Source organism: Oncorhynchus tshawytscha, linkage group LG30 (genome assembly GCF_018296145.1).
Source record: "Oncorhynchus tshawytscha isolate Ot180627B linkage group LG30, Otsh_v2.0, whole genome shotgun sequence".
In the NCBI taxonomy this organism is placed as follows: domain Eukaryota; kingdom Metazoa; phylum Chordata; class Actinopteri; order Salmoniformes; family Salmonidae; genus Oncorhynchus; species Oncorhynchus tshawytscha.
In genome coordinates this window covers 17135250-17156535 of record NC_056458.1, presented here as the reverse complement: position 1 = coordinate 17156535, position 21286 = coordinate 17135250, and the positions used below count along the sequence as shown (strand labels likewise).

At 42.6% G+C, this 21286-nt stretch overlaps 1 protein-coding gene across 4 annotated transcripts in view; it reads right to left on the bottom strand.

The window, feature by feature from the left end:
• Positions 1–16517, bottom strand: part of LOC112228660 (neuroligin-3) — a 34300-nt gene extending 17783 nt beyond the window's left edge. Inside the window, exons 1-6 of one of the 4 annotated variants that reach the window (XM_024394171.2) lie at positions 16302–16517; positions 12266–12948; positions 11439–11591; positions 10863–10913; positions 8566–8715; positions 7556–7741 (exon numbers count right to left, since the gene is read on the bottom strand). In XM_024394171.2, the coding sequence (XP_024249939.1) occupies positions 7556–7741; positions 8566–8715; positions 10863–10913; positions 11439–11591; positions 12266–12749 (1024 nt within the window). In that variant the 5' untranslated portion in view covers positions 12750–12948; positions 16302–16517. The other 3 variants (XM_024394172.2, XM_024394174.2, XM_024394173.2) reach the window with 3 other exon arrangements.
• Positions 16518–21286: the final 4769 nt, after the last annotated feature.

Sequence of the window (21286 nt, the reverse complement as noted above, 5' to 3'; positions counted from 1 at the left end):
AAAGTGTTATCACTTACATACTTGACACACATGATTACATTGTGTATGTTTATTCATACAGTAATTGTGTTCACCTGCGATTTCAACTCACAACCTGGAATTTCGATCTTCCTGCTACACCACCATGTCTGTGTCAAAGACTGATTTCATCTGTATTATTACACTTTGGACTTCAAAGTAAATGTAAACTCGGTTAAAAATACTCTCATAAAAAACAATTATATTTATCATAGTGATTCAGGAGTAACATTCAAACAGAATAATATGCCCCACCAACATTAGACAACTATTTTCAAAACCCAAACCAAATAAATAGCTGAAATAAGTCAATGAGAGAATAGTCATTAATTGATAACTAAAATAGCAGTGCAGATGGCACTCTTTCGATAATACATCTCTGCACTTATAGGTATGAATGTGTAGGGGACTTGTGAAATTCTACAGACTTTGTTGTGCAGCAGAAAGATCAGCATACCCCAAATCCCAGGTGGGGTCATATTGAAAAGTCAGTACTAAGTTATGTCAAATGTAGTCCTATTGTCATAGATTTAAGATGTGTACACTATTTTAGCTGAACAGCGTACCACTTACCTTAAAACCCCCATAATATTTAATGACTTTACTTATAATTGTTTGGCACACCTGTGACCAAGTGACAAAACCCTCCAGGGACCATGACACAACGTCCCAAGAACATCCTAAAAACGTCTTTGGGGACAGCCCTGGGAAAAACCAGGAGCTAGACAAAATCTCCAGGGGACCATGACACAAAGTCCCAAGAACGTTCTAAAAACGTACTCGGGGAGGTCCCCAAGACAACAAAACTATCAGAGGACCACAACATCCTGACCACTTTAGGCGACTATTTCATGACGTTCTGGGGACGTCCTAACAAATGTTTGTTTGCAGGGATGCTCCCTTGGGACAGTCACGCAACATCCTATGACTAGTACATTAAAGTTCTGAGAACATCGTATAAAGGTCCTGACAAGGTCCTCAGTGACATCCTGGTAACTTACTGGGAACCACACATCCCCTTGACCATCATGAAACGTCTCCTTGTGGCCATTGAATGACCCATGGATAACATTGTATAGAACAAAATATAAAACTTTTCATAACGTGAGAGGGCGCTGTGAGAGTTATTTAAGATACTCTTTAAAGAGGTAGGGTTTCAGATGACTCCGCTGTCCTGACTTTAGGGTGAAGCTTGTTCAACCATTGGTGACGCAAGCTTAGATTGGAAGCCAGTGGCATGTGCAGAGGAGAGGGGTGACATGGGAGAACATAAGAAGGTTGAAGACCATGGAGTTGTCAACCGTGATGGAGAGGTCTTGGAGCTGGGGACAACAGTAGTGAGAACACGTGGTGCAGACACAGATCCTCTCCACACTAAGTGGTAGGAGCGACCTGCCACTGCCCTTCAGTCCCTTAAAGGATTCACTGTGATTATACTGTGTGATTCCAAGATGGCGTAGCAGTGCAGGTGTGGTTTGTCGTTTCTCCCGTGTACACTTGGAATTTTTCATTTTTTGTGTGTATATATTTCAATTTATTTTCAATCTCTGGAACGAATGACTGGAACGAATTGCGCAGAAAAATAAATTATAATATTCATAAACATTTCTGAAACCGGAGACTTATATTTCCATCACTAACTTTGAACATCAGCTATCTGAGCAGCTAACCGATCGCTGCAGCTGTACATAGCCCATCTGTCAATAGCCCATCCAATTTACCTACCTCATCCCCATATTGTTTTTATTTACTTTTCTGCTCCTTTGCACACCAGTATTTCTACTTGCCCATCATCATCTGCACATCCATCACTCCAGTGTTAATTTGCTAAATTGTAATTACTGCGCCACTATGGCCTTTTTATTGCCTTACCTCCTCATGCCATTTGCACACACTGTATATAGACATTTTTTTCTCTATTGTGTTATTGACTGTACGCTTGTTTATTCCATGTGTAACTTGGCCAGGTCGCAGTTGTAAATGAAAACTTGTTCTCAACTAGCCTACCTGGTTAAATAAAGGTGAAATAAAAAAAATAAAAAATAGGATGTAATTCAGAGTGTACAGAGCCTGAGATGTCCAACACTGAGAGGCTGGAGAGGAGGATCTGATGGTTCACGGTGTTGAGGGTAATGGATAGATCTAGGAGGATGAGAACAGAGGAGAGAGTGTCAGCTTTAGCAGAGTGGAGAGCCTCTTTTACACAGAGGAGAGCGGTTTCAGCTGTGTGAGCCTTGACTGGTTAGGGTCAAGAAGATAGTTCTGAGGGAGATAATGAGAGAGATAATGAGAGAATTGGTCAGAGACAGCACACTCAAGTGTTTTGGAAAGAAAAAAAAGAAGGGATGGTGGTCTGTAGTTGACATCAGAGGGGTCGAGTGTTGGTTTCTTGAGGAGGGGAGAACTCTGGCCATCTTTTAGTCAGAGAGGGTGCAGCCAGTGGTCAGGGATGAGATGAGGGAAGTGAGGAATGGAGGTCTCCAAAGATGGTCTGGAGAAGAGAGGAGGGGGTGGGGTCAAGGTAGTAGGTTGTTGGGCAGCCGGACATCACTAGTCGCAGAATTTCATCTGGAGAGACAGGGGAGAGAGGTCAAGGTGTAGGGTAGTTCTGTATGAGTGGGAACAGTGAATGAGGAGCGGATGTTGTCAACTTTTTTTTCAAAGTGGTTGACAGTCGTCCGAAGAGAGGAAAAGGTGGTTGATTAAGGAGGGAGGACAAAGCAAAGAAGAGTTTCCCAGGGTTGGAGGAAGAAGCTTGAAATGTAGTGATAGAAAACGGCTTTAGCAGTAGATACAGAGGAATAGAAGGTAGAGAGGTTGAAGGATGATAGGTCCTCCTGAAGTTTAGTTTTCCTCCATTTCCGTTCAGAATATGCTTAGGTTATTACGAGTGTACTGATATAAGTCGAACATCCCAGCAACTTTGAGAAAAAACACTTTATATCGTATTTGTCCCTGTTGGAATTCAAGACGAGCTATGCATATTCATGAAGTCGATGAATTTGAAATACTATCAAATTCAGGCGGTTGATGCAACACCCCTCATCTTTATAGCCGAGTTGTGCCCGTTGTTCACGTGTGCATCTGCCCTCTCACTGACTAGAATGGTCCCACCTGATCTCGCCTGCCTTCCACCTTTGAGAACACATATTCCATTGTTAGAGCGGTCACTTGACCATCATGTCAATATAATGGATCATCTATGACCATACCCCTCTGACGGTTATTGGGGTGGTTTTGGTGGGGATACATCAGGCGGTGTGGGTGGAGCTACGCGCTGCCTGACCACCAGGGTTGGGGTAAACTCTAAGGCAAAGTGGCCTAATCAATCCTGGAATAAGGAGGCATGAAACTCCGTATGAATATTTTTGTGATCATTCGAAGTTGGTTAGTCACATGACTGCAAGGTGTGTCTTCAAATTGAAGAGTGTTTTCTTTACTTTCTCTGAAGACACTGTATGTTTGCAAGGTCAGAATGGATGTGCAATAGTAGTGGTATACTAGTAGCAGTGCAAACCCCTGAGCATTGAGTTGATGTGTAGCATCAGGCTACCAGGCCATACAGCACATCCACTAACCCAAGCAGATATGTCTGGAAAACAAAGGACAAACCCCACTGCTCTTCAGTCCCTTAAAGGATTCACTGTGATTATACTGTATGATTCACTTCACTGACCCTCCTGTTTTTGACTTTGTTATGAACCCACCAAACCAAATATGGCCTGTTGTGAAACCAGCTCATTTTACAAAGCCAGGCAGTGGAAAAACATTTCAATTTATGCTTTTTTGTATGTCTAAAAATTTTACATTCTCCAAGTGATTTGTATTATTTTATATCGGCAACGGTCATCATCGGTCTTGATTAATGCTTGAAAAAATGCATGATATAAAGACTGAGTGGGCATTCTGTCTGTATACCACAGTATGACGCTGGCTCACACAAATCTCAGTGAGGGGCCTAAGCTGGCTGTGCTGCCGTTAGAGCTGTGTGGCCTGATGTAATAAAGGGCTGATTGATTAGAGGAGAGGAGGTGGTGTGTGTGTGTGTGTGTGTGTGTGTGTGTGTGTGTGTGTGTGTGTGTGTGTGTGTGTGTGTGTGTGTGTGTGTGTGATGTAAAGGCACAGATGCCACTGTTTTTGTTTTAGATTGAGTGTCATTAATTCATTCACAACCCTCCTTCCGTACTCCGGTGAGGATAAGAAAAGATATCAGCAAATCGCTCGAAAACGCTGGGGGTAAATTAGTGAGTGTAAAACAAAGTGAGGTTTAAAGACCATGGTATTGACTAATAGATACTGAACAGTATGTGCTGTGCACACATCTCTTGATGTATAGATGTAAATAAATAAAGTTAAATTGATAGATAGTGTAGTGAGATAGATAGTTAGACTCCATCCATGCATTACCTTGAATTTATAGGCGTTTCTGTTAAACAGGTTCATGCTATAAGAGGGAATGCTTTTAGTCTGATTAGATTGACGAGAGGGGAACAATAGCCATCACTTAACTCCACAACTACCCCCACCACCCTAGCCACATATCCAAACACTTCACTTCCTCTGAAGGACTCAATTGGACCCATTTGGAGTTGCACTTGATATAGTAGATGATAGATTGTGATAAAACCTCAATTCATACAGATTTAGTTGAGGATAGGGGTTGTATACAGTTAGATCTAAAGCACTAAATAATACAGAAATATCATATTTCATTTTAGCATAAAAGCAACAAGGTCAAGAGAAAAGCTGATGATACAGTAGATCTGTGAATAATACCACTTCCCTGAAGCAAGACGAGAGAGCACAACACATTCATGTTAATGCTCCACGTGAAGCTATATTACGAGATCAAGTGTCATATAAAGTAGTATCTAGTATGTGTCTGTGATAACTACAGGCTGATGAATCACTGGGCCGTGTGTGTGAATTTTGTGACGGAACTACATTGAACAAAAATATAAACGCAACTTGTAAAGTGTTGGTCCCATGTTTCATGAGCTGAAATAAATTATCCCTGAAAAATGTTATGCAATCATTTGTTTACATCCCTGTGATTGAGCATTTCTCCTTTGCCAAGATAATCCACCCACCTGACAGGTGTGGCAGATCAAGAAGCTGATTAAACAGCTTGTGCTGGGGACAATAAAATGCCATTAAAATATGCAGTTTAATCACAAGTGTCTAAAGTTGAGGACGCGTGCAATTGGCATGCTGACTGCAGGAATGCCCACCAAAGCCGTTTCCAGATCATTTAATGTATATTTATTTACCAAAAGCCGCCTCCAATGTCATTTTAGGGAATTTGGCAGTACGTCCAACTGGCCTCATAACCACAGACCACGTGTAACCTCTCCAGCCCAGGACCTCAACATCCGTCTTCTTCACCTGCCGGATCGTCTGAACCCAGAAACCCGGACAGCTGGTGAAACTGTGGATTTGCAATACTGAAGAATTTCTGCACAAACTGTCAGAAACCGTCTCAGGAAGGCTCATCTGTGTGCTCATCATCCTCACCATGGTTTTGACATGACTGCAGTTCGGCTTCATAACCAACTTCCGTGGACAAATGCTCCCCTTTCATGTCCACTGGCATGCTGGAGAAGTGCGCTCTTCAGGGATGAATCCTGGATTCAACTGTACTGGGCAGATGGCAGACGGCGTGAATGCCGTTCTGTTTGCAAGCGGTTTGCTGATGTCAACGTTGTGAACAGAGAGCCCCATTGTGGCGGTGGGGTTAAGGTATGGGCAGAAATAAGCTACGGACAACGAACACAATTGCATTTTATCGATGGCAATTTAAATGCACAGAGATACCGTGACCAGATCCTGAGGCCCATTGTCGTGCCAGTTCATCTGCAGCTCATGTTTCAGCATGATAATGCACAGCCCCATGTTGCAAGGATCTGTACACAATTCCTCAAAACTGAAAATGTCCCTGTTCTTCCCTCCTGCATACTCACCAGACATGTCACAAATTAAGCACGTTTGAGATGCCCTGGATCGACGTGTACGACAGCGTGTTCCAGTTCCCGCCAATATCCAGCAACTTCGCACAGCCATTGAAGGACGAGTGGGACAACATCCCACAGGCCACAATAAAGGCCTTATCAACTCTATGCGAAGGAGATGTGTCACACTGAATGAGGCAAATGGTGGTCACACCAGATACTGACTGGTTTTCTGACCCATGCCCCTACTTTTTTTTTAAGGTAAACTATATACAAAAGTATGTGGACACCCCTTCAAAGTAGTGGACTTGGCTACTTCAGCCACACCCGTTACTGATAAGTGTATAAAATAGAGCAAAATGCCATGCAATCTCCATAGACAAACATTGGCAGTAGAATGGCCTTACTGGAGGCCTCAGTGACTTTCAATGTGGCACCATCATTCCAACAAGTCAGATCGTCAAATTTCAGCTCTGCTAGAGCTGCCCTAGTCAACTGTATGTGCTGTTATTGTCAAGTGGAAACGTCTAGGAGCAAGAACGGCTCAGCCGCAAAGTGGTAGGCGACACAAGCTCACAGGACGGGACCGTCGAGTGCTGAAGCGTGTAAAGATGGTCTGTCCTCGGTTGCAACACCCACTACTGAGTTCCAAACTGCCTCTGGAAGCAAAGTTAGCACAAGAACTGTTCGTCCGGAGCTTCATGAAATGGGTTTCCATGGCCGAGCAGCCGCACACAATACAATGACATTCTAGACAATTCTGTGCTTCCAACTTTGTGGCAACAGTTCAGGGAAGGCCCTTTTCTGTTTCAGCATAACAATGCCCACGTGCACAAAGCGAGGTCCATACAGAAATAGTTTGTCGAAATCGGTGTGAAAGAACTTGACTGGCCTGCACAGAGCCTCAACCCCATCAAACACCTTTGGGATGAATTGGAACACTGACTGCGAGCCAGGCCTAATCGCCCAAAATCAGTGCCTGACCTCACTACTGCTCGTGGCTGAATGGAAGCAAGTCCCTGCAGCAATGTTCCAACATCTAGTGGAAAGCCTTCCCAGAAGAGTGGAGGCTGTTATAGCTAGGATTTTGGACTGAGATGTTCGACAAGCAGGTGTCCACATACACTACTTTACCAAAAGTATCTGTGATCAACATATGCATATCTGTATTCCCAGTCATGTGAAATCCATAGATTAAGGCCTAATTTATTTATTTTAATTGACTGATTTCCTTATTGGAATTGTAACTCAGTGAAATCTTTGAAATTGTTGCATGTTGCGGTCATATTTTTGTTCAGTATTGCACGCCCAATTTTTCAGTTTTTGATTTGTTAAAAAAGTTTGAAATATCCAATAAATGTCGTTCCACTTCATGATTGTGTCCCACTTGTTGTTGATTCTTCACAAAAAAATACAGTTTTATATCTTTATGTTTGAAGCCTGAAATGTGGCAAAAGTTCGCAAAGTTCAAGGGGGCCGAATACTTTCGCAAGGCACTGTATATGAAGGCATCTGCATTGATCATGCGATTCACTGGTGACTAACCCATCCCTCCTGCCCTGTCTCCCCAGGTTGAATCTTCGGCTTACCCTCAGAGTGGTGGGACAGTGTGAGCAGGCTGACGCAGGAGGCTCCAATCCCAGATCCAAAGACAGTGATGCGACCCGGGTCTCCTCCAAAATAGCCGATGTTCTTGCTGATCCAACGCAGGGCTTGGATCTGGTCCAGGAGTCCATAGTTCCCTTTAGCTGCCTGGTCACCTGTACTGAGGAACCCTGGAATATACAGAAGAAGATATTAGTGTTATTTAGGTGATTTCTTTAACACTTATCTGTGGTTCAGCATATCATACCATCATTCTTCTCCTCTGCCTCCACAAACCTCTTCTGTTCCTGACACCATTGACCCTTCTCATAAGGACACTCTCGCTGCACGGCTCCTTGAGTTGCAACCTGTCCTTTTCTCCACTATGCTGTGTGTATAGAGGCAGTCTACCTTGGGGCAGAGCCAAGAGAGCACCAGTATCAATCACGGAGAGGGGGGCAGGCCCTTTCCGCCCCTCGCACAGAGATAGATGAAGTGTCACTCCTACAAGAAAGACTCTCGACCTTGGCTGTGACTCCTGCATCCCCTCTTATTTAAAATCATATAGGCTGCCAAAAGCGCTCAATCTCTCCGCAGGTTAGATAAATTCACCTAAAAAAAACTGATTGAAGCAGTGTTTTGGAATATTGTAGCTTGTTTACGACAAGTCTTACAACCATTGGCCCTCTGACGGAGGACATTACATTGTTGCAATTCTAATCTTACTCCCATCAATACAATATCAACATACTAAAAAATACCTTGCCTTCATAACCTGGGATTATACATCAGGAGAAAATGAGTCATATAGCAAGTCATAGAAATGTAACAAATTCAAACTCTGGTGGGAGGGAGATCCATAGAATAACATAGTAGAACTCTAACTTAAATAGGATCTCTGTGTGACGTTATGAGAAGAACATTTATCAATCCTATGCCAGTACTGTATGTACTCTTCAAGGCTGAAATGAATGTCCACAAACACCATTCAGAGACAGTAAGAGAATCTCATCACCTAGTACTCCGACCCTGTAGTTGAGAGTGATGACGATGACATTCCCATAGCTGGCCAGCACACTCCCATCAATCATATTCCCTGTCCCCTCCATGTATGATCCTCCATGGATGTAGACCATCACGGGCCTAGCCTCAGTGTCTCGAATGTCTGCAGAGAGAATCAGCCATTTACGCTTTGTACAGTAAAGCTTTAAAGACAAGGTAATGCAATGCAACATCAGAATACTGTAACCCCTCCCAGAAACTAGACTCAGCAACATTTACACCACTAAAGCTGAAGGTAAGCTCAAGGAAATGGCATCGATTTTAGCAGATGTGCTTGGGTGATTAAGGTCGTGGTTGTGACGAACCAATGGAGACAAGAATGCAAAGCAAGGATACTCATCATACAGGCCTAACAAGGAACGTGCAGTAGATAGCATTTTTTTTCTCTTTTTTTCTCCCCTTTTTCCCCCTTCTATATTATGTCAAGCTCACTCTTTTACCCCCACAAAACTGTGTTCATACTAGAGCCATTTACAACTATTCTATTATTAGCAATACTTTTTACACATGTAGTATCCCTAAAGTGTATCTGGTTCATACTATATTTGCTCACTGTGTGTTCAACAGAGCATGCTGCTTCAGGCATTGCATGTGTCATATTAGTGGTTCAATTGCAGTACCCAACTTACTTTGCATCGAAAACAACAATTAGATCTAGTTGGTCAGAACAATGCATATGACCTGAATTGTAAGTTCCAAGTCAATGTGAGAGGTGTGGGTTGCCATAAAACAACAAACGACACAAATCTCCTACACCACAGTCAATCTCCTGAATAGCACAGTATGTAGTGAATAGTAATAGCTTCATCCACATGAGTCCCTCGTACAGTCTTCCCATGAGACCCACAGAGTATAGTGGAGGAGACTTTGAGATAAGATGCAGTTGGTTATAGACATCAGTCTGTGATCCCTAGAAGACACAGCAAAATTGTCACTTTTTCAAACATGAAGAGGTACTGGATGTGTACATTTATTGCACTCACGTTCAATTTATAGTGCTGAAAAAAATGAGCTCTTTGTTGATTGGCCATGGGAATGCAACCCTGTTCCTGGAGAGCCAGGAGCTTTAACCGACCTGAAAGATCAGGTGTGATGAATTTAGTCAATCACTTAACTGACCAACTGAGCTAATTGATCAGTGGAGTGATTGACTAAATTCAACACACCTGGGCCCAGATTCACAAAACCTTCTGAAGAATACATTTATTTTTAACTGCCATTTTCCCCCTTAACTGAAGACTTGAGAAGAAAGTTAAGCAAAGTTGCTATTCCTCAAAAAGGTTATTGGAAAATGTATTGCGCTATTTCTTATGTTTCTCCTTAAAGCAAAAAGTTAAGAAGAAATTTGATTCTTGAAAATCCAGTTATTGGAAATGTTATTTTTCCCAAGATGGCTAAACCCTTGTCTTAAACTCAGGGCAGTGAGAGAAAAAGCCCATAAAAGCAAATGAACATGTTTAATTCACTCACAAACTTCATCTGAAAGTTTCAGTATTGATTATTTTAAACCTAAGAACATGTTTTAGAACAGTAATCTCATTAAGAAATATGCTAACATGATTGCCATTGCTAGCTAGATAGCTACCTAAAATGACACAGTCACCAGGTGTACGGTGTTTCCTCTGACACATTGGTGCGGCTTGTTTGGCTGGGTTGTGATTCATAGGACGCACGCCTCTCCCGAGTCCATATGGGAGTTGCAGCGACAAGACTAACTACCAATGGGGAGAAATAATATTTACAATTGTTAAAAAATAAAATAAGTGTTTTGTGAATCTGGGCCCTGGTCTTCCAGGCGGTTAAAGCCAAATCCTGCATACCCTGTGGATCTCTAGGAACATGGTTGACTTCCCCTGAGACAAGGAGACAAGAAATAACCCATACAATAACCCATTGTACAAATGGAGTACAGTATATTTGGGATCAATGACAAATTGACCAGCATACCTACATTTACCTTCAGGGGGCTGTTAGAGGGTGAAATCCGTATCAAGTGTCCCCCAAAAAATCCATGACACCAAAAATACTGCAGATATGATATGGATGTCCAGATCAAATCAATTAAGAGTGAAATAGCGAAGGCGCTGAGAAAAACAAGTGACTTGATATTGACTTTGCATGCAAACTGATAAACTAAGGTTGAATTACTTCTGAGGTGTAAAAGGTTTGTCAAGAAATCGAAGATGAAGGTCTGTGGAAATTTCAAAAATCAAAAAGTTGTGTATCAAACTTTGAGCACAAAAAAAATACCTTCACTGTCACTGTGAGAGAAATCCGCTCCTTGACTCTTGATTTGGGTCCCTAGGATTCACATGAGGGAGGAAAAAAACAAGAAAGAACAAGAGAATTCAAAAATAACACGATTGACCGCCAAGGAAGATAGTGATATCCAATCAGTGTCTCAGAAAATCAGTCCAAAATTGCATTCCTGTAAAAAGAACGAAGCATGTCTGTTCTTTAAGCAGAGAGAGAGGACATATGATCTAGTCTCCTTTTCCTTGTCTTGTTAAGAAAAAAAACTAGGCTGTTTACATATTGTACCAACAGCAACTTTTTGAAGTCAATATGTTGATTTGTTTTCAAATGAAATAAAACATTATATTGTATTCAAATAAACATGTCATGGGTGGATGTTATTGTATGGAATAATCTTACTCTCAGGAAAACACTTAATCTCTGAACACATACACATGCACACACACCTCTGTCCGACATTTATTGGTCTCTACTGGGTTTAACTTTCAAAGACGATGAGGCTGTGATTTTGGCTTTGAGCCAACTCCCAAGTCACTCTGCTCCTTTAAATTCCTTTGTTAGCTTACATACCTTCTTCTCTACATATTTTCTTGTTGGGTTTTCTGGCACATTCCTTGGATATTCTTTTGACTGAAAAATGAATGAGACTACAAAATAACAGAATCCTCTGAAAATTGTAAGAAACATGCAGGAACCCAACCAACCAGGTCCACTTCTCATCACCTTAGGAACAAAAGGGAGGTAGTGAGATAGGGGGTTAGATATATTCATAAAATAAAATAATAAGCATAATGAATTCACATGCACTCGGTCTATAGATTGTGTGAGCCCTAATACTGTCCAAAAAAATGAAGTAACGGAAATGTGTTTATCAATCACAATAGTGTTTACTGGAGATCAGGCAGCTCTGATTTTGTCCAGTTAATATTGATCAACAGATCCATAGCATACAAATATAGAAATGTATTGCACCTCAGATTCTTATACTGTTAAGGCGCTCACATTGTAAACAGACATCTAGTGCACAAGACTAAATATTTAATCAGCCTAACATTTGTCTGAATCTCATTTATCACACCTATTGACCTATTCCCAGTAGTTAGGTTAGGAAATGCTGTAGGCTATATTCTGACTTTAAATGATTAGTTGTCTGACACATTAACAAGTTTTATATCAGTGTGTGAATGCATTTTCCTCTTACAGAACACAAGGAAGGGAGGCAACACGTAAGCAGTGAAGAAGAGTTGATGAGATGACTTTGGATGGGAAAAGAACTTGGGCTGGCACAAATGGGATGCACAATGACAACTGCTGCATGCTCAAAACACGATCATCGCAAGGTGACAGCAAGGCCAATACAGTAAACATGGATTGTCCCTTTGACCCATTCCACTCACCATCCTCTGTTGGAACATAGATGTTTAAATACAAACAGTCCTCGTTCTGATCCTGAATGTAATTGGCCACTGTGTCCAGGTTATAGGTGAACCATATGGGCATCATGATCTCAGGCACTGTGTTGCGGATGTTCTGAGGGCACACTGGTGTGAAGTGGGTAGCATTCTTGATCCCTGACCAGGAGGAGGGCTGCTCTGGGGGCATGAAGCGCTTCTCCCCAATGGGAGGGGCAGCGTACGGCACCCCAAGGTACTGGTCAATGGGTTTAAGGACCTCACCTGGCACTGCGACCCGGAGGCCCCTCAGCTTCCCAAACTGGGTGTTCACAGTTGGGTTGAAGTTCTGGCTGGTCGCCACTGTGAATTGCCAGTAGGAACATAACATCCACATTAAAAGAACACGGCGGGCGGTGATGGTTGCGGTTCCTCGATGATTTGATAGGTGTGCAGGCAACCGATGGTGCCTGAACTCTCCCAACCACATGGTCTGGGCAAATGAGTGCCTCTGCACCACGCCAATGTACACTCGAGTGTCCTCTCAATCCTTATAACCTACTGTATTCCACTCAACCAGGCATTGCTCAACCTGCCCTGGGCTCCAATTGTTACTAAAAACAAATAAACAAAGGCCAGGTATTCACTCATCTCCAGCTTCAACTCTCATTGATGTTCAGAACCCAGAGCTGCAAACAAGAGAGACAAATGGACAGGTGAGCAAACATCGAAATCAGCGTTTCAACAAAAAAGTGTGGGTTGCTGACTGCAATGCCACTGAGTATTTTGATGGTACTATGTTGCCAGATTAATTGAAAACTAGGGCTATTAAATATATAGTGCTAGAGTAGCTCATCATTCGTATGCTTACACAGAAGATTGGCTCCCTGTAGAAAACCCACACAATCATTTCAAAGCAATCTAATCACTTGGGAGAACTCAAGGGACCATTTGAACACACTATGGTGGTGAGTGAGTGGTAGTGTTGTCTGTAATCCAGCAGAATGTGAATGTAAATATATGCAAATGTTAATATCACAAAGAACATACTCATTGCCCTCAATTGTCTTTATATCTCACAACGATTTCGCCAGGGATAAGTTTACTCTACAAAGAGACAATATAATTTCCAGCATGTTTGGTGTTAACACATCTTCATGATTCTAGTGTGGGCTGATATTACCATGGGGAGAGGATTTGAACTATCTGAAAAAGCATCTGCATCAATGTAGGCGGAATGCTGTGTATGCTGCAATGCATCTGGAAGTGAGGGCTTTAGTGTACTGTACGTTCACTTTGTCTCATGTAAAAGGACAGTAATGAATCTGAGACAGAAAAAAGCCACTACATTAACAATGTTTGTTCTGGGTTCTTCAGTATTAAAGCATTAACGACACTGATGTAACCTTAAAGCTGTGATGGAAGTACAGTGCCATATCATCACATTCTTTCTCGTTTGTATAGTTTAGATTAGGGATAGCCAACTGCCGGCACGCAGACCCCCTTTTGAAAGGCCTCGGATCTATTTTAGGAGCTCAGTCGGAGTCTCAATGTACTGTTAAGAGTTAGAATAGTAGAATACACAAGGTGCAATTTTGAAATTTGGCTGTGCATCAGCAGTTTTTCTCTTCTTATGTCAGTCACTGATAGCTGCCATGGGATAATTGAGTGAATAACATTTTTTAGATAGCTGTCCGCTAGACTAACCTAGTAATCTAAATTTAGTAATCATGGTCAAATTACCGGCCAGGGGGGCCGCCATTGATTATGTTAGTCAGTCTCACTCAGATATCATTAAAAACTGCAAAGAATTCTCTCTCCACCCAAAATGTGTAGAATTGCAGCAAACTTCCTTTAAAACTAAAACATTTCACCTACGACCCATGGCAAAGTGTGTAGAATTGCACAAAATCAACTCTAACATGTAACAAATTTCTGTCCGCAGGCAAGAGGGGGGCTGCTAAAATGTTTTGCTCGCAATGTGGTGGATGTGGGTAGGCAGACCCAGGGGCAACTGCGGCCCCTCATGATGAGTTCAGCTTTTTTGTGGTCCCCATCAAAGTCTCCCTGGTTAAGATCCACAACAGCATGGCAACAACAACCCTTCAGTAACAGCTAATATAATCGTATGAAAATAGTGCAACAACAGTGTTGCAGAGCCACAGGCAGTAGAAACAGAGAGTAATGAGCCTCCTGGGTCATCGGGCTGGGTACTTGCTGGTCAATATGGATGACTCCAAGAACAAGCTTGTTTCCCTAAAATCAATTTCCTTAGCGTGTACTGATAGAGCTGCATATTGAGTCGCCTGAAAGTCAAAACTACTCTTTGCTGGAATGAACAGATATTGATTCTATCAAAAACTGAAATATCTCTGAGTCCTCTAACTCTTTAAAAGTATAAGAGTTGTGTTGTGAAAACATAACAGCAACAGCTTTAGAAAAGACCAATAGAAAAGGGTAGTACATGTAGGCCCATGTGTGTTCATGTGTCTGATGGTGGGGGGTAGTGAACATGTCTATTATGCCTCATTATCACCCATATAGGTCATGTTTCTCTTTTTTCTTTTCAACTTGTGCAATGATTGCAATATATTGCACAATGTATTGATATTAAAAAAAGGCTAAAGGTTGACAAAGTAAGCCTTGGCTACTTATTCTTTGAGCAGGTTAAGTATTTCTTCAGCCATTAATTAGGAAGCCAGTCAAAGCTGAAGAGGTGTATTCCCTCAACACATAGGATTGTGTTTAGACCAGCAGGGGTGATGGAAGAGGCTTTGCGACGAGACAGGAATACAAATAGATTACAACTCCACTGTCTGTTGTAAGACCTATCTGATGCGCCTAGATTGAAAATAAAGACATTATCCCGAGTTCTCATCATCCTTAGATTGAAACCATCACTTCAAAATACTGACATGTCAAAGTCTTTAATTTAGCACGGCCGCAACATGTCATTTTTCGTGAGCTGTGCGCAATTCTCAGTCCCAATAAAAAAGGCTATTGATTCACAAAATACAGAGTGAACTTGGACAATGGTAATTTCCCAGTGCACTTGAACGGTCATGGCAGGCCATCGGTTTTATGCACTCGAATAGTAAAATATGCCCAATGCATACAATTAACCATAAGTTAGCTACACTCACAACAGGTGTGTTAAGGTCACGAATATAGGCTACAAATGTTGCAATTATGGGCCAAAACTGGACAACAAATATATTTATGAATTTGTAAGCATTTTAAACAACAACATGGTTTCGGGCCGTTATTGCGGCTACAGGCCCAATAATGTTATCAGTAGCTCTATAGGCTATGCCAGTCATAAGCACCATTACAACTACAACCCAAATGACAACTTGTTATAACTCTATACGGGGGTCTAATTGGACACACAACATGCTTTGACATCTTTCCTAAATTGGTATGAATAAATCCCAATTGTATCAAGGTAGCAGCAGCCTGTGACCATTGGCAGAATGGTGATGGGTAAAAGATAACGAGAGTACGGCGTGAAGCAGTCTCTCGCTCCTCTGAGGTGCTCTTGCTAAATCCGGCGCCCTTTTGCAAATTATTAATCAGTGGTAATCCTTTCAAATCGTTTAGTCTAACTCGTTTTAATGTAAAAACTAAAGCATGCACAGTTAAATGTCAAAATAATAATAACGTCACTGTACACCACTTTGAAGGTGAGCTGGTGGCATCGATTCACCAGTGATGTAGGTAGGCAACGATGCGTTAAAATTTCAGAGTGAATAAGAGACTGAAAACCAGACGTTAAGACAAAAGACGAAGCCACTTCCATACTCCTCCAAATCTCCAAATAAACACCAAGGATGCGGTAGATTAGCCTAATAAAACGTCGCAACTGTTTAACCTAATTATCACACGCAAAACATCTCATTAACACCCATAATATATTTCAATTCAGTTTAAACGTACTACAATTAAACATCACATTCTGAAAAAAACAGCCCCGATCCTGCTATGTGGTGTACCAAGATCTTGCCAAACCTTCATCTCATGGAAATGGGAATTTTCGACTCACCTGCTCTACCGGAGACTCCTCTTCATCCCCGGCTTGCTCTTCTCTCCATCGTTTTCATGGCACTGCAATGATGATCACAATTATTTTTAATTTTTAAATAAAATCGAATGTAAATATTTTGCTTTCAATTCATATGTTCTATTTAGTATTCTTGATTAAAATTAATATCTTAGCCCTCTCGTTATGTGCGCGCGCAACTCGTTCACGACGGCAAGGTCAGGAGCCCCCACTGCCTTGCGCGTTCCTAGGCAACGATGGGGATAAGCGTGAGCGAAATAAGAAAATGGGATGTATTTGTAACTTGGTCTAATCAAAATGATGCATATTTTATTATAATGATTAGGCTATTTAGTACATAACGCATCAGGTAGCCTATAGACTAGAGCTATGGCTTTCCCTGGGTACTTTGTGTAACGAAAGACCGTGATGCAGACTCAGGTCTCATCTAATTTAAAATTATGTTATGTGTGTGATAAGCATAACCGATGCTCATTACGGATAGGCCCATAGAATTAGGAATTAAAATACTAATAATTGAATAGGATCTCTATGGATAGACATATAGTCTGCATTCTTCCTGACAATCCAATGGAAATCATTTGAAAACATTCTGCACATTCTGCTAAAACCATCTCAATGCTTTAATGAAAAAATGGTGCAGGTATTGAATAAGGAAGTTTGTTTTAATAGAAATACAATTAAAGATTTTCACATGAGAATGGTCTAATATAGGCAAATGAATTGTAGCCTAGTAAATGGTGAATAGTTGTAAAATAAGTTCCAAGCAAGAATAGGCCTCAGAAATAGGCCTCAGTAACAGGCGCTCAGCATCACCCACCCAAACACAGAACTTCCTATTTGTGATATCTGGTACTGACGCTAAATTGGACACCTCCCTCTTGTGGTGAGTTTACATACCACAGCCATCGAGTACCACTTGAGTGAGAAATGATGTTTTACAATCACAAGAATTCTTCCTAGGAGAGTAATTTCACCATTAGGCTTACATAGATGACAGTTTTGCAAAGCCAGATGAAAGAGAAATGCCGTCTCTTTTTTTCAAAATGTACTATATGTTACGATTTGCCAGACGTATGATATGTTATGATCTCTATCTAAGTGGCTAGGTGGCTAACGTTAGCTAGCTGGCTAATGTTTGTTTGGCCAGGGGTTAGGGTTAATTTTAGGAGTTAGGTTAAAGGGTTAGGGTAAGGTTTTTATTTTTTATTTTTTTTATTTTACCTTTATTTAACTAGGCAAGTCAGTTAACCAACTCCAATTTGCTTACCGCCCCAATAGGTCCACTGACGATGCAATCGCCATCACACTGCACACTGCCCTATCACATCTGGACAAAAGGAATATCTATGTAAGAATGTTGTTCATTGACTACAGTTCAGCATTTAACACTATAGCACTCTCCAAACTCGTCATTAACCTGTTGAATCTAGGGGGCACTACTTTCATTTTTGGAAAAATAACGTTCCCAAAGTAAACAAGCTATTTTGTCAGGACAAGATGCTAGAATATGCATATAATTGACAGCTTAGGATAGATTCCAAGAACACAGGATGAGATGTTACTATCCTTTGTGCAAGCACTTCCAAGAGTTAATGAACAGTGAGCGTTGTGAAATTTGGGGAGCGCATCGTCAGTAGTGTACCTTTGGTTCCTAGGGTGTTTCGGCCTTTCACACTATACACCCTCCCCAAAGGCGGCCAGCAACAGGGTGATCAATCCTACGCTTGCGTCCCATTCCCAATTAGTCATAGGACTTGCCTTGTTGTTGATAGCCAACATCCCATGGGACTATGCATGGCAGGGGCGTCCTCCTCCCTGAGTCAAGCATTGTTGACCGCATACCTCCTGGCCCTCTCACTTCGGGGCCCAGCTGGGGTCTTTCCTCTTCATCCAGAGCCACTGACTGCTGCCTTCTGCCGCCTCCGATACAGCTTTGATTGCCGAACGCTGGCTCTGGCCCTTAATTCCCAGGTCTCTAAGCAGTCTGGTTGTAGATGTTGCCACAAAACCTCTGCAGCCCACCTCCACTGGTCGGACTTCTGTGTTCCAGCCATGATGCCGTGCTTCGGCAGCTAGATCAGCATAGCGCAGATGTTTTCGCTCATAAGCCTCATCTACTGAGTCCTCCCAGGGTACTGTGAGCTCAATGATGAAGACCTTATTGAGCGAACGGGACCAGAGTACCATGTCAGGTCTTAGGGTGGTGGTTGCGATCTCCGGAGGAAACACAAGTTGCCGGCCAATGTCAGCTAGCATTTTCCAGTCGCGGGCCAAGCACAGCTGGTCTCGCTCTAATGGTGTAGAGCCGCTCTTCGGTGGTTTAGCCCCTTCGCGGACAAAGTTTGTCCGTAAGGAGTGTGATGCTGCTGTGGGTGGTAGGGAGTTGGTGGCAGCTCGCTTGTCCTCCAGGGCGGACGCAAGGTTTTTAAGGACTTGGTTGTGACGCCAAGTGTAGCGTCCTTGGGTGAGGCTTGTTTTAAACCCTGTGAGAATGTGCCTGAGGTTGGCTGGCATGGAACAGAGGGCACAGTCCGGATCTTCACCATACCATTGGTGAAGATTAACTGGTGTTGGAAGGACGTCATATGTTGCTCTGATGGAAAAGCTCAACCGCCTCGCTTCCATGGCCCACAGATCCTTCCAGCTGATCTTCCTCTTCTCCACACTGTCCCATCGAGTCCACTGTCCCTGTTTGGCAAGAGAGACTGCCTTGGCCCACCTTGCAGCCTCCTCCTGATGGCGTACTTCCTGCACTACCATCTTCCTCCGCTCGGGTGCAGTGGCCTTACTCCAAGCAGCACGGCTAGTTAGCCCAAGGCCTCCTCTCCCTTGCTGAACATGACCCACAATGTCAGCATGTCTGAGGGCTGCTGTTGCCTCCTGGACTGCTTTTCCTGGCCTCCATTTTCGCCCAGTTGCCAAGGTCGGCGCGTTGTTGCTCACCACTGGGTCTCGAGATTCATTCAGTGTCATCTGGAGCCTGGTTTTTGCACACTTGAATTCCTCTGTTAGACTGGTGAGGGGCAGCTTGAGGACACCATCTCCAAAGAGGCCTATGGTGGTAAGGCATCGTGGAACTCCGAGCCACTTCTTTAAGTAGCCTGTGACTCTTCTTTCCATCTTCTCCACTGTTGAGATTGGAACCTCATACAGTGCTAAGGGCCACAACACCCGGGGTAGGAGACCAAACTGCAGACACCAGGCCTTTAACTTTCCAGGTAGCTGGGTGTTGTCGATGGACTGTAGGCTACTACTGATGTCTTTGCACAGCTGTTGCACCTGGTCTTTGTCCTTCAGGCTTGCATCATACAACCTTCCAAGGCTTTTTACCGGCTGCTCAGACACTGTTGGGATTTGGTCATCTCCGATGAAGAATTTCAGGTCAGAGAGTACTCCCTTCACAATCGAGATGCTGCGTGACTTGGATGGTTTAATCTTCATACGGCCCAGCTGATGTTCTCCTCGAGTTTTCTGAGCAGTCTCCTGGTGCATGGGACAGTGGTGGTCAATGTTGTAATGTCGTCCATGTAGGCTCTGAGTGGAGGGAGGCGGAAACCAGAGTCGACTCGATGTCCACCAGCAACCCATTTTGAGGATCTGATGATAACCTCCATTGCCATTGTGAATGCCAACGGAGAAATGGTACATCCCGCCATTATACCTACATTCAGGCACTGCCATGAGGTGGTGAACTCTGAGGTGGTGAAGCAGAACTGCAGATCCTGGAAGTACGACTTCACCAGGTTTGTGATGGTGTCCGGTATGTGGAAAAATCTGAAGGCAGACCACAGGAGTTCATGGGGCACAGAACCAAATGCATTGGCGAGGTCGAGGAAGACTACATGGAGGTCCCTTTTCTCCACCTTGGCCATTTGGATCTGGTGCCAGATCATGCTGGAATGTTCCAAGCAGCCAGAGAACCCTGATATTCCAGAGAGAAAACACTCTAAAGTTTCCAAAACTGTAAAAATATTGTCTGTGAGTATATCAGAACTGATATTGCAGGCGAAAGCCTGAGAAAAATCCAATCAGGAAGGGACTCTTATTTAGAAAGCTCTTGCATTCCTATGCGTCCCTATTGAGCAGTGAATGAGATATCAACCAGATTCCTTTTTCTATGGCTTCCCTAATGTGTCTAGTGTCACAATACATAGTTTCAGGCTTTTATTTTGAAAAATGAGCCTGAACGTCAACATTGCATCAGTGGTCAGCTGGAGTCTCTCAGAGTGTTTTGTGCGTAAGAGACAAATGCGGCCATTGTTTCTCCCTTTCCTACTAAGAAGCCACCTGTCCCGGTTGATATATTATCGAATAGATATTTGAAAAACACCTCGAGGTTGATTATAAACAACGTTTGCCATGTTTCTGTCGATATTATGGAGCTAATTTGGAATATTGTTCGGCGTTGTCGTGACTGCAATTTATTCTCAGCCAAACGTGAAGAACTAACAGAGTTATTTCGGCTACAAAAATAATATTTTGGGAAAAAAGGGACATTTGCTATCTAACTGGGAGTCTTGTGAGTGAAAACATCCGAAGCTCTTTTTCGTGACCAGGTTGCCTGCTGCTAGCTAGGCATAATGCTATGCTAGGCTATCGATAAACTTACACAAATGTTTGTCTTGCTTTGGCTGTAAAGCATATTTTGAAAATCTGAGATGACAGGGTGATTAACAAAAGGCTAAGCCGTGTTTCAATATATTTCACTTGTGATTTCATGAATATTAATATTTTCTAGTAATATTTATGTCCGTTGCGTTAGGGCGGTAGGGTAGCCTAATGGTTAGAGCGTTGGACTAGTAACCGGAAGGTTTCAAGTTCAACCCCCGAGCTGACAAGGTACACATCTGTCGTTCTGCCCCTGATCAGGCAATTTAACCCACTGTTCCTAGGCCGTCATTGAAAATAAGAATTTGTTCTTAACTGACTTGCCTAGTTAAATAAAGGTCAAATAAAAAATAAAA